This window comes from Scardinius erythrophthalmus (assembly GCF_964197995.2).
Source record: "Scardinius erythrophthalmus genome assembly, chromosome: 6".
Classification (NCBI taxonomy): domain Eukaryota; kingdom Metazoa; phylum Chordata; class Actinopteri; order Cypriniformes; family Leuciscidae; genus Scardinius; species Scardinius erythrophthalmus.
The window spans coordinates 19,773,285-19,786,731 of NC_138226.1; the positions used below are offsets into that span (position 1 = coordinate 19,773,285).

General features: G+C 38.5%; 1 protein-coding gene across 1 annotated transcript in view; it reads left to right on the plus strand.

Moving 5' to 3' along the window:
• Window positions 1-254: 254 nt before the first annotated feature.
• The window catches only part of dnah7 (dynein, axonemal, heavy chain 7), a gene marked incomplete at its 5' end in the record, with an annotated part of 86,083 nt that continues 72,890 nt past the window's right edge, over window positions 255-13,447 (plus strand). Inside the window, 19 exons of the mRNA XM_081367356.1 lie at window positions 255-260; window positions 418-489; window positions 579-669; window positions 749-914; window positions 1,000-1,090; window positions 1,222-1,402; window positions 1,616-1,688; window positions 2,115-2,240; window positions 4,423-4,542; window positions 4,706-4,889; window positions 5,060-5,239; window positions 6,089-6,361; window positions 6,459-6,586; window positions 6,657-6,735; window positions 6,841-7,065; window positions 7,500-7,646; window positions 8,101-8,421; window positions 8,683-9,050; window positions 12,197-12,383. Of these exons, the coding sequence (XP_081223482.1) occupies window positions 255-260; window positions 418-489; window positions 579-669; window positions 749-914; window positions 1,000-1,090; window positions 1,222-1,402; window positions 1,616-1,688; window positions 2,115-2,240; window positions 4,423-4,542; window positions 4,706-4,889; window positions 5,060-5,239; window positions 6,089-6,361; window positions 6,459-6,586; window positions 6,657-6,735; window positions 6,841-7,065; window positions 7,500-7,646; window positions 8,101-8,421; window positions 8,683-9,050; window positions 12,197-12,383 (3,018 nt within the window). The remainder of the gene's footprint in view (window positions 261-417; window positions 490-578; window positions 670-748; window positions 915-999; window positions 1,091-1,221; window positions 1,403-1,615; window positions 1,689-2,114; window positions 2,241-4,422; window positions 4,543-4,705; window positions 4,890-5,059; window positions 5,240-6,088; window positions 6,362-6,458; window positions 6,587-6,656; window positions 6,736-6,840; window positions 7,066-7,499; window positions 7,647-8,100; window positions 8,422-8,682; window positions 9,051-12,196; window positions 12,384-13,447) is intronic.

Genomic DNA, 13,447 nt, shown 5'->3' on the forward strand with positions numbered 1-13,447 from the left:
ACTTAAAATAACTTGTTTTTAGACTAAACTTAACAATAACTTTTATATTTCCAAAAAAATTATTGTGTTTAAGCTATTGCGTAGCCTGCAGACCGTTGGCCAGGTGACGTTTTTACGTAAATTTACCAAACACTTCTCTCACTGATGTGTCGACATCTGCAAGATACGGCGTTGCCAAAGCTGCTTCATATTAAAAAGTGAAAACGACCACTTTATTAAGTGTAAATACGCAAACCAAAGTGCAGAACACAGAGATGCCGGTGAGTAAAACTTGTAGTTTGATTTCAGGCTATAGAGTTTGTTTACGTTCTCTTAAATGACGTATCTTAAGAAGACTCTCAGAGTGTTGCTAACGGCACAATTTCCGAATTATAATAATAGGCCTAAATAATAATACTAACATTGAACATCTTTCAGGGGTCATTTGAAAAAAGGAAACCCCCGATGAAACCAGAGAAAACTGTCAGTCTTTTACCACAGATACAGAAGGTAAAGCCTGGCACTGATCCACCACATCTATTTTAATCAAGATACTGTCTTCTCATTCAACAACAGTATTGATGGCTTGTGACTTTCAGGTTCGGTCAAAACCTCGGTGGCATGAAGCTAGCCCAAGCTTTAGACTTCAGGGACCACCTCAGGAAGACCCCCTTGGCTCTTTGCTCTCCAGTAAGAAATACAATATACTTTGATTTGCAACCCAGACTATATTATCGATGTGAACATACTTCAAAATACCCTTTAGGAGACGTGCAAGGAGCAGGGGTACAATGGAGTCAGACTCGTCATCAAGGTCCGCAGCATGTACAGACTAAATCTGGAGGGATTTCAAAAGTATCTCACAGGCATCGTGGCAGTTACCAGCCCAAGAGGGATCGTGAGCAGTTTCGCAGTACTCTTGTCAGCGTTATTATGTGGGTTTAATATCCATAAAAATGAGTTCTTGATGACAAATTGTACCCGTCACATATATTCACTAAAAGAACAATATGATTTTAGGCAATGTGAAGATGCCACTACTACACCCATCACAGAAGACAGCTCCCCATCCACTTCAGGATCACCTACTGCTGCAGAGAAGGACATTTTGGTAAGGCATTTTGCCTTTTATCTGCAGATTCATTTAGGTTCAGTTTCTAGATAATTTCTGCTTAATTAAAAATATAGTATATGCTCCTGCTGTTTTGTCACAAACATTGTGTCTGGTCTTATGTCTTTCAGAGGTACTACTATTACATCCGCAATGGGATAGGCACAGAGGATGTGGCAGCTATGGAGGATTCCTGGCTTGAGAATGTTCTTGCTTTAGTCCCAGAGCAACTGAAAAGTTTAAGCGGAACCATTGAGGCTGTCTCGGATGAGATAAGAGAGGACTATCTGTTCAGCGTCAAAAAAGCCATTGGTACGGTCTTCTGTTTGGCAGATCTTGCTATTTGCAATGTAGACACAAAGTTACATCATATATTTTGAGTTTTTTTTTTTTATAATTCTTTACCCCTTTTACCCCATATTTATTTTAACAGCATTCATACTGTCTCCATTCTATGACAGAGTTTGCTATGGCCAAGTATTGTGTGTGTTGTGGTCCTTTATTCTGTCTATTCCTCTATTGTAGTGGATTTTGTGCTGCGGGACCCCAGAGAGAATCAAGAGCTCAAGGCCATAGATCTCCCCCCATACAGACAGGAGTGAGTCCTGCTAAATTCCTTTTAGTGGTACAGTTTACAAGACAAAAATAATAGGCATTTTCTGCTAAATTCAAATTCAACCTATCTGATTTGATAGATACAAATCAGATAGGTTGAATTTGAATTTAGCAGAAAACAAATACTATACACGATAATGTGATGTTGATATAACAACTTCTGTGGCATGAGTACTTTAAAAATTTAGTTTATTCCCTTTCACTTCTACCAAAATGATGGAAAGCATTTTGAATTATGTTAATATTATTAAATTCAGATAGTGATGGAAAATAGAAGAGTACTTCACTGTGGAGAAAAAAAACATATGTAAAATCACCTATAATATCAGCGTCTGTGTCAATATTCTGTCAGTCATTGTGTACTAAATACCTATTAAATAGTTTTTTGTTGTTGTTGTTGTTGTTGTAGAATGGAAATTATTCCAAAGCCATGGAAAAAAACATTTCTTCAGGCCCAGAAAAGAATGAGAACCCAGCTTCACTCAATCAATCCCTCTATGCTCGCAGTACTGGATCTGTGGCAAGTGTCTTACAAGTAAGTGACAAATGACCTTGAAGATACTACAAGACATGAAAATGTCAGAACGCTGAATCTGCTGAACTTGCATTGTAGTAATAAAGCCCCTTGTGAAAAAGAAGTACACTTTAGCATGAAGTTTTTTTTAAAAGAGTTACAGAAATAATATACGTAAAAAGAATATTCTAGAAGTGCTAGAATATAAGTCTGAACTGATGGTAATTTTTTTGAACTCTTTATTGCTCTTAAATTGATTTAAAATGTATTGATTACTGGATTTTACACAATTCTTTTTGTAGTGTGGTATAGTGCTGTAGCGGTGCGTCGACTATGTCGACGCGTCGACGTCAAAAATACGTCGACGTCATATTTTTTGCGTTGACGCTTCTTTTTTTTTTTTTCACCATTCCCGGAGGTACAGCTCGCCACACACACACCGCCCGCCGTGTTATTCTGTCATGTTTTCTCCCTTTCTTTCCAAACCGCGACAAACGCCAGTCTCCTTTCTCTGCAGAATGTGATAAATCCGCTCAACCAATCACAGCGCACCATTCCACGCACTGTAAACAGTAACGGCGGCGCTTTGAATACACCCGGCCGGCATCCTAGTTTTCCTTATCTACTTTGCACTTTTTGATCAACAAACAAACAAAAAAATTAATACATTTGACGGCATTGATGAACCTGTGGTGGATTCTGCCGTAGGGAAGAAACGTAAGCCATTGAAATCTAATAATTTACGTGAGGAGATTAAGAAGATGAGGCACGCGGGAGGAAGAGAAATGCTGACTGTTGCTCGTTCTCACACGACAGCATCAAACTTCTGTCACGCTGACACGTTAACCCCAGGGGATCTTTTAAAAAACTTTCAATTCTTGTACTCAAAGTCAACGAAAACCGAGCAGGACCAAGCCATTTTCCAACTGATCGCCGTCAAAAAAGTTCAGAAGGTATTTCTTAGCGATGGCTGATTGAATGTAGCCTATGTTTAGTCCAGTAACGTTACGTGCTAAATATAAGATTAGTATTGACCGAGTTCAGAGGCTGTCATATGTGGATCAATTTACTTTGCTGTGTATTTTCAACAGTTTCAATATGAAAAATAACTTTTATATAGATTCAATGGATTAATTGCATTAAAAAAAACGTGTCATGAATTTATTGCATTTTTGGGAAAATCTGTTTTTATAATAAATCTTTGAAAATCAAAATCTGGATTTGAATTATTTGTTATTATAACCTAAAGATGCTATGTGAAAGTTTGAAACAGAAAATAGTGGATTTCATCTTGCCACTTTCTTGGTAAAGAAAACACATTTTTTACTCAAATTAATCAAAATGGATTTATCACGTTTATACTATATTATTCAGAAGCAAACATTGTAGTGTGTTTATGTCAGAATGTTTATTTTTTGAACCACAACCTTCTAAGTGCTTCTTTTACTGATATATTTAACAATATATTTTGCATTTCTCATCCAAACAACGTCAAACTTGGCACTGCACTTACTCGTGCCAAGACAGCTGTCGAGTTTGAAATCCATCGGAGTAACGGTTCCACAGAGATATGCGAATAACAGACAGGATAATTAATTCAAATTAGTCGTTAGATTAGTCGACTAATCGATAAAATAATCGCCCGACTAATCGTTAAAATTAATAATCGTTTACCCCTGCCCTAGTGTGGTATTGGTGGTGATGTACTAAAATAAACATTGTCAGGTGTGGACCTTTCTTCTTCTCACCGTTGATTCCTGATGGTTAAGAGGACAATTACTTGAGTTGCCCCCTGTCGTTTCACAAAATAGTACAACGGCGAGCGCGTCGAGTATAAACGCCTTGTCCGTTTGAATTTTTATTGATTTAAAATGTACTTTAAAGTACAACTTTTTTTTTTAAATTTGGCATTATTACAAAGCACAATTTAACTGTGTAGTTTCTAACATAGTTATGAAAGTGTACTCTATTTAAGTACACTTAATTGCCCTTTAATTCATTAATATCATATTATCTGTAGAGTTTTTTTTAATATATTTTTAAGATTTGAAGTGCTCTGCAAGTGCACATTCAAAACTTTAAATCACAAAAGAGGGTCCATGGTTGATGTCACATAGCTGTTATTCTCCATTCCATCATTGTGCTTGCCTCTGTTCTCCCCTCCTTTTCCATAATGTCCACATTGTCTTGTTCACTTCTGCAGGAAGTTGCGCCTTATTGATGTGGAGGTCTTCCACGATAAGCAGGAGTCTGTGGAGTTGTCCACCTTTCAGCAGTTAGTCAAAAAAGACATTGAATGTGCCATAGGGATTCTTCTCAAAAAGTAAGTAATTGCAATTAATAATTGACCACATTAATCAAATTATCTGTTGAATTTTTATGGAAGAGGACAATAACTTGACAATCACAGACTGTACCCTGCAAAAACAATGCAAATATGATTGTTTCTTGTTTCTTTTTTTTCTTTCTTTTTTTTTATCAAAAAGGTGGATACCAGAAGTGCAGCAAATCTTCTATCTTGGTAAAAAGCGCAAATGGATCCCTAGCAACAATAGTGTTGCTCAACTGCAGTCTTTCTACAACTGTGCGGCTACGCTCATGACCACCCAGCTCCAAAGCCTGGCACTGGAGTCCATTCAGGACTACACGCGCCTCATCACCCAGGACCCTGTAAGATCTCCTGTACCACTGCATCTGAAACTCTGAACCCTTTTGAGAAAAGTGAATTATTATATCGCTGTATTATATCGCTGTTTTGCTTCAGTGCATCTTTTATGTTTTATCTTTTTGACTAACAATCCCATGGCCTATAAAGTAACATGTTTTCCCCCGCTTTGAAGCATTCAGTGCGAGCATATGAGCATCCAGGGTTTGTCCTAAGGCTGGTGCTGGACAAAAATACTATCAAATTTGAACCTGATTTCAAAGACTTTGAAGTCATCCTGCTAAACATCTATGACATGATGCTGAAATCTTTAACTTTGATCCCCCGAGTGGAGATGAAGCTGTACCAAGAATGGGTAAACATATGTTTATTTTATTTTATTTTACATCTTGCTTGTGCTGTGTGGTTTGATAGCTGAAATATTAAAGGGATCATATCATGAGGAATCCAATTTTCTTTGATCTTTTAAGATAAAAGAGTTTATTAGTTGAAAAAACTAGCCTATATTTTAGAATTAAAAATTTCCTCCCCTGTGAAAACAGACCATTTTTTTTAACGTCGTCACAAAGATTTTTCTTTCTGAAACAGAACTCCATTAACTTAGTTAGCATGCACATTTCTAGCAAACTCTGAATGTTGTTGGCACAAAAACTGTATATATTGTAGTTGGTCTTCAGAGAGAGAGAGAGAGAGAGAGAGAGAGAGAGAGAGAGAGAGAGAGAGAGAGAGAGAGAGAGAGAGAGAGAGAGAGAGAGAGAGAGAGAGAGAGAGAGAGAGAGAGAGAGAGAGAGAGAGAGAGAGAGAGAGAGAGAGAGAGAGAGAGAGAGAGAGAGAGAGAGAGAGAGAGAGAGAGAGAGAGAGAGAGAGAGAGAGAGAGAGAGAGAGAGAGAGAGAGAGAGAGAGAGAGAGAGAGAGAGAGAGAGAGAGAGAGAGAGAGAGAGAGAGAGAGAGAGAGAGAGAGAGAGAGAGAGAGAGAGAGAGAGAGAGAGAGAGAGAGAGAGAGAGAGAGAGAGAGAGAGAGAGAGAGAGAGAGAGAGAGAGAGAGAGAGAATGTTAACACACCTCCTACAAAGATTCCCTCTAGTAAATATTATCAGCTACTATAACCAAACACAAATGTCATTCCTTTAAAAAGCAGTCTTTACTCTGAATATTGTCATTAATATTTCATGTATTTACACATTTAATACTCTGCTAATTCTAGCCTGGCCCAGAAACACACCCTACTCTGAAGCCCATCATCCTGCCAGAGATCCTGAAGGCCCAGCAGGAGAAGGTCAGACGGGTAGTTCATGCAGAATGCGCTGAACCTTTGAAGAATATCCGTCTCTATGATAAGTATGCTCCGCTGGTGTCCCAGCAAGCTGAGGATGATGTTACCCAGTTCCTGCAGGAGCAGCACTCCTTCCAGGAGCTGATGATGGAGGTGACCCGCTACCAGCAATTGGCTGATGAAATCCAATACAGCACCCTGAAGGTTGATCTTTAGTCACATTGAGTGTACCTGTTCACATTCTACTAGCTTTTGCCCATAGAATTACGATTGACTGAGAATTTTCATTTCATATGTTTAGGTGGTGCGTTTGGGCATGTTTGAAGTGCACTCCCATGATTTGGTCCATGCCCTCGTAAAGCGAGCGGAGGGTCTCTTGGAGAAACTGGTCACTCATATGTTGCAGGGTCATCAGGAATTCAATAACAAGTAAGACACTGACGAATTTCTGAAATTTTTTTTCAGTAGCCTGTTAGTAATCTGTGTCATTGATCTCTAGGTTGTGCGAGGAATATGATACAATATCAAACAAAGCCCTCAGAAATCCATCAAACACACAGGAACTCATGGAACTTAAGGTAATACTGACCAGCTCTATCTTTGAACCATATTTGTTAAATTACTGTTGACAAAAAACAAAGACCTTTCAGTATGTCATTTCCTGTTTGTCATTTATGCTGTAGGAATATGTGATGAAGATTGAGGCAGAGGAGATGCCTCAGTTGGAAATTAAGCTCCAGGAGTCCAAAAGTAGGTTGTGTTTCTTGATGGATTATGTCACATTCTTGGTCACAGACATTCAGCTGAACAGCATGGCCTTCCAGCGTCATGCACAAATGCCTTCCATCTTTGATGAGCACCGCCAGATTATTAAAGAGAACACCAGCCAGTTCCAGGACGGCCTCAAGGTACTAGAGATGCCACACGCTGGCCAATCAGCATAGGCAACTCTAAAAACAATTGGTCAAACCAAACATGCTTGTGCAATGTGCATATATTGTCATATAGACAATGTCAACATGGCAACAGATCTTTAGACACACAACAGACCTTCACATTATTCAACACTTTGTACATTAAACTGTATAGTAGATAAATAAGAACAACAATCAACAATTAGGGAAAATAATAAGAGACCTCCAAGCATAAGAATCAAGCTTTTATTTTGTATGTAGAATCACCAAAAACACAAGAGCTCTAAAAAACCCCCCAAACTTACAAGATACAAATTTATAAAATCACCAAAAACACTTAATTCAAATATGTAGAAAAACTGCACTTTTATGTTCACTCTGACACTGCTACGCTAATGCATGTAATAATCTGTGTTTTTCAATCATAGTTGAGGTGTGAGAGGGTTTTGGAGGATCTCAAAAGCTATGAACAGCAAGTGGAGGAGTTTATGACCTTTGGTGACCTCTCTGAGCTCAGCAAGTATTTGAAAAAAGCCCAGACCCTCAATTCCAAACTGGACTTGGTTATGGAAAAGGTAAAAAATTATGGTTGTTTTACTGCTTCGTTTAGATGGTTTTTCATACTCATGTTCTTGTGATATTGCATAAAAATGCTGGATTGAAACAAAATTAAATTTGTTTCCATATTTGTAAATAATATTTCCAAAATGCACATAAAAAACCCTCACAGCTCACTTAGGCAGATACATTTTTTATTTAATAAGAAGACTTGCAGATAAACTATTATGTAAACTCATTAACTGAATACTGGTTTTTGATTTACTGATTAAAAAATCATTCAGAGATGGAAAGAAAACCTGATGTTCTTGTCATTCTGATATGCTTGAGCCAAAGCCTATTCACACACAAGTGCAGACAAAATAGATGTTTAGTACATTTGTCAATTGGATTTGTTAGAGTTTTAGAGTGCCTGTGAGAATGGCTGCTCTTATCATTGCACCTGCACAATCACACTCTTTTATCCATCAGATCAGAGTCTTCAACCAGGAGGAGGAGGCATTTGGCTGGCCTGTCTCTCAGTACCCACAACGCAAAACGGTTCAAGACTGTCTGCTCCCTTATCTGCAGCTGTATGAGATGGCGGCTGAGTTTCAGAGCCAGCACCATCAGTGGGTGACTGGCCCGCTTGCAGCCGTCAACCCGGACAAAGTGGAAGGTGATGTGGGTAACTACATCCGCTCCTTGTACAAGCTTGAGAAAAGCTTCCAGGGCTCACCCAAAGCTCTTCATATCGCTACCTCTCTGAAAGCGGAAGTGGAAACTTTTAAGGAACACATTCCTCTAATACAGGTACAGAGATATGATTCTTTTCATTTGAGTCACCTTTTTTACAGTGTAGGGGAAATTTGTGGTATGATTTAAAAAGGGCAAAATGTGTTAAATAGAACCTAGAGTACCTCACTCTTGGTAGCTCAACACATTATAAATTAGCAAAAATATTTAATAAATGAGCATGCAAGGGGCTGAAATCTGCTACACTTTCTGGGGAATTCTGAGTGCAGATTTTGTGCCGGCGTGCTCATTAATTATAGGGATGATTTGTTTCGGCAGGTGCTTTGCAACCCTGGTCTCCGTGAGCGCCACTGGGAGGCCATGTCTACAGTTGTTGGCTTCCCCCTCAAGCCCTCAGAGGAGGATTCCTGTGTGGCCCAGTTTCTTCCCCTGCATCTGGAGGCTCACCTCCCTGCCTTTGAAACCATCAGCGAAGGGGCCAGCAAGGAACACGGCCTTGAAAAGGCCATGGAGCGCATGGCCAGTGAATGGGCAGGGATGGAGTTCACCCTCTTGCCCTATCGTGAAACGGGAACCTCCATTCTGTCCTCGTTGGATGAGATTCAAATGCTGCTGGATGATCATATTGTCAAGACCCAGACCATGAGGGGCTCACCATTCATCAAGCCGTTTGAGGCCGAGATACGGTGAGAATTGGGAATAGTTTTAAACGTCTCCAATGTCACATTTTAGGGGCTGTTTACACAACACCATTTTCAACTAAAAGCGGAAGACTTTTTATAGGGCTGGGTGATAAAATGGTATCGGTATTTATCAACGGTACACCATTGTCGGTAACAATATAAAAAAAATGTTTGATATAGCCTAGTGCTCGATATATTTAATTAAAATGCGTGCGCATCGCCCGTAGATCTTATCATCGCCCGTTCACATATCGCATATAAAACGCGTGGAAAGCGTGGCTGTGCCGCTGTCTCCTTAAGCCTTGTTTATACTTTCGCCTGGCTCCGCAGCGCGAGTCTCCGCAGACTGCGCGCGCACCTCCCCAAACGGACGAGGTGTTTATACTCGATGCGCTTGCGCTTACAGCATTCTGTGAAATGACCGGGGGCGACTCAAGTAATTGTTCTCTTAACCATCAGGAATCAACGGTGAGAAAAAGAAAGGTCCACACCTTACAATGTTTATTTTAGTACATCACCACCAATACCACACTATAAAAAGAATTGTGTAAAATCCAGTAAACCCTGAGATTATTACTTGTGACATTAGAACAAAATATGTGGATATAAAAACATGTATGTAGGCTATACAACTAAATTATTAACGATCTCTTAAATATTTTCTAATTTCACTAAACATTTCATTAAGTTTTGTGGACATTTTATAAAACATGGACCTTTATTTTTATTAAAATTATGTCTGCTATAGGCTCATGTAAGCAACTAATTTAAGATGCACAAACCGGGTGCCGTTGCGGTGAGACTTACATGCTCGGATTCGCAAACCGCTTGCTCTTGAAAGAAGGTGTTCAAAATACTTAGTTTTTAGAGTTTTATATTGTGTAGGTCTCCTGCTAACTGGTTAACTCACATTATTACTGTCTTACTGAAATACTTCTGCTAATCAGTTTGTGGGCCACTATTACCTATAACTGTGTCTATATTACTGTAATAAACTGTGTCATTCTCACTACTTTGAGGAAAGATTAAGCATGGAGCAAGATTTGTTTTACCAACGTTTATGTTACATCAGTCATTCACATCAGTCATTCACGCAAGAGCTCGGCTAATGTATACATTGCATATATGTGCTGTTATTGACAGTTTCCACGTGTTCACCGCAATATATTACAAAAATACTCGGTAAATAAATTAGTACAAGTAAAATAATCGGTTTGTTGATGGACATGCACTTGTTAATGCTGATAGTGAGGAATTACAGTTGCAACATCTCATAATGTACCTCAAACTGAGTAGTGTATCACTGAGAAATGTCCTGCTCGATTCGTCCTTGCGATGGAGGTTCGGGTTGAATAACTAGTTCTTCCAGTGTTTCATCATCGGACTCGCGCTCACACTGATATGGTAAAATCAACGTCATTGTTCGTTACTGTCTTTAGTTTATGGTGTATGAAGCCTCTGGACAGCTGACGTTGTTATGGCAATGGGCGTTTTTGTTTTCGACGCGTACGCGGTAAACCAATCACAACAGACTGAGCTGTCTGGCCAAACAGAGCAGAGTAGCTCGCGGAAAGGCGGGATTTAGAGAGATTGATTTGACGAGTCGTTTGAGAATCGTTGAAAATGTGGTAATGTGCAAATGTATACAGGTTTTTGACCTTTGATGCATGTAAACCTGTTGTAGGAGAATCCAAAACAACATTAGGAAACTTTAAAATAGCATAATATGGGCACTTTAAAATAATCACAAAATAAAACCAATAAAAAAAAAAAAGAAATTAAAAGAGATATAGGATACAGTTATAAAATTAATTAAAAGAGTAAAAAGATGATACATAGATAAACTTCTCATCTGGCAAAACACCAGTGTATCATATTTTTCACAACTGCCAGTTTTATTCTGAGATTTTCCCATGGTGATTAAACTATGTCTGTGGTGTTAACAGTAAGAAATAAGGGCATACGGACATCATCACAAGTGGTTATAAGAATTACACAAATCAACACAATATAACATTTTGTCATCATGGAAAATTAAAGGTTCCTTACAGCAGACTCAGCGATTATATGTTTTTAAAGCTTTTGTGTTTAAAGGTTTTGACATTTTCTTAAAGAAAGAAAAAAATTACTTTATATCAGAGGAGGGCATTCTAAAATTGGGATTACAGTGAATGTTTCTGTTTTTGTGAAGATTAAATTTGCCCAGAAGACAGAGCAATAATATTGTATTATAAAGATTAACATCCTTAGAATGAAAATCAGACAAAAAAATGATATATTATGTAATTTGTGTTCGGCTCGAGTGCACTGTAGTTAAAGAATGCATATGTGCGCGGGCGCGTAGTCTTTATTTACAGTGTGACATCGCCAACTACTTGTCTGGCATAAATAATTTAGCGTTATTAGTCGTTTTCGCGGATCCGTGTGAACAGTGATCGTTTTGATAACGTTGTCATCTGTATAAAGAAATTTTTTTTCCGTTTTTAGCACATCGTTGTCTTATAAGCGTACCCTTAGTCAGTATGAACAATAGTGCCTCATAAGTGTTTATTCTACAAACATGCCATACTTATACATGTATATGGAATTGCGGCTGTCATATTTGATTATTTTCATTCGTTCATTCATTCATTAATTCATTCATTCATTCATTCATTCATTTTATGACAAACAATAATGTAAGTGAAGTCCTGCATATCATCTAATTAGTTTAATTTTACAGATGAATTTTCTGCATAGAGTATTGCTAAAATTGGGTATAAAATGTAGGTATAAAAAGTTTACATCCTATTTTCAGCCATATCTACTGTGATCGACCTCATCAGAAAATTATTTAGCCTATCAGGAAAATTTTACGGGGGCGCAACTTTTTAATTACGCCCTGCCTTACTTCCTCTAAATTTGCATGTGAAACAAGCTATTTTTCCCCACCATCGGGCCGAAACATTCTAAGCAATCTAAGTAATGTTGACATTATCATTTCCATTAAAACCTGTATGGACTAAATTACAGTGAGGACAGATTTGTACAGAACGACATGGTTCAGCAATGATAACCCTTCAGCCTGATGGTGGAAAGGCGCTAGGTTTTAGATATTCGTCTAGCATATATACATTGAATATGAATGTGTCTGTTTGCATGTATCTCAGGGAATGGGAGGGTAAGCTGCTTTTGCTGCAGGAAATTATGGATGAGTGGCTGAAGGTTCAGGGCACATGGCTCTACCTTGAGCCGATCTTCAGTTCCCCAGACATCATGGCCCAGATGCCTGAGGAGGGACGTCGCTTTACTGCTGTGGACAAAACCTGGAGGGACTCAATGAAACAAGTCAGCTTGGTGAGTCAGAAATATAAACATGAATTTGGGTTTGTTTAAATCTAGAGTTGAGAATAACTCTTTGGAGAACTTTCTGACATATCTTTTGTGTAAAACTGTTGTGTGTTCATGACAAATGAGAGAGCTTTCAGACACACTCCCAAACATAGTCACTCATCTCAGTCTCAGTGCTATGAGAGACATCAATATCTGTTGTCCTCCTCTAAATGGAAAAAAGTCGCCTGGCTGTACCATCAAATAGGAATTATGGATTTTGTCTGGAGGGACTCAAATCTGGGAGTGTACAGAAAACAAGGTCGTCGTGCAGCACGATTCACGCTGCTTCCCTCCACAAGGTTTGAGAAAACGTCCATAGGTTCAAAAAAAACTTTTAAGGGAGTTAAAAAACACTTTCAAAACAGACCTTTTGCTGATAGGTGACAGACACTCTGAAATAGAAACTCACTATAGTCATATATAAGCTTTGTCATGTAGAATTTCTTTATACATGAATCTAAAGCAATTCTGTGAAAGCAAGTTTTTGAAAAAACAGCTTTGTGCCTAAACCATAATCAGATGATTCTATGGACTGCAATACCAGAATGTCCACTAGGTGTCTCTCTTCATCTATGGTACCCACAGAGCTGTTCGTCGCCTCCAGATTTTATTTACTTTTTTCTAATGTGTTTCTAACTTTCCCCATTTGACAGAAACAGAGATAAACATTCTGTAATTGAATTCAAAATTCTGGGCTTCTTTAAGGATGTTTTCCTTTTGAATAATTCCTACACCACTCCATGATTTCCACATTAGGCTAGAAGCCATAAATGGCTCTTCTCGGAAAAGCAAACATACATTATTTCAGCTGGAAGGCAGGTGCTCTTGCCTGTTGCTGCTTTACAGGAATGCTGGTTTCATGAACAGCAGTACATAAAGAAAGACATGCTTACAATATCAGTGGGGTGTTTGGGAGAAACATCAGCGCAGTAGATGCAGATCTGTGCCCAGTTTTTATTTAGCTTAAAACACAAGTAGAGACATGTGAAGCTGTTCTCGAACCTGAGGCATACTGCTACTGTAAATGA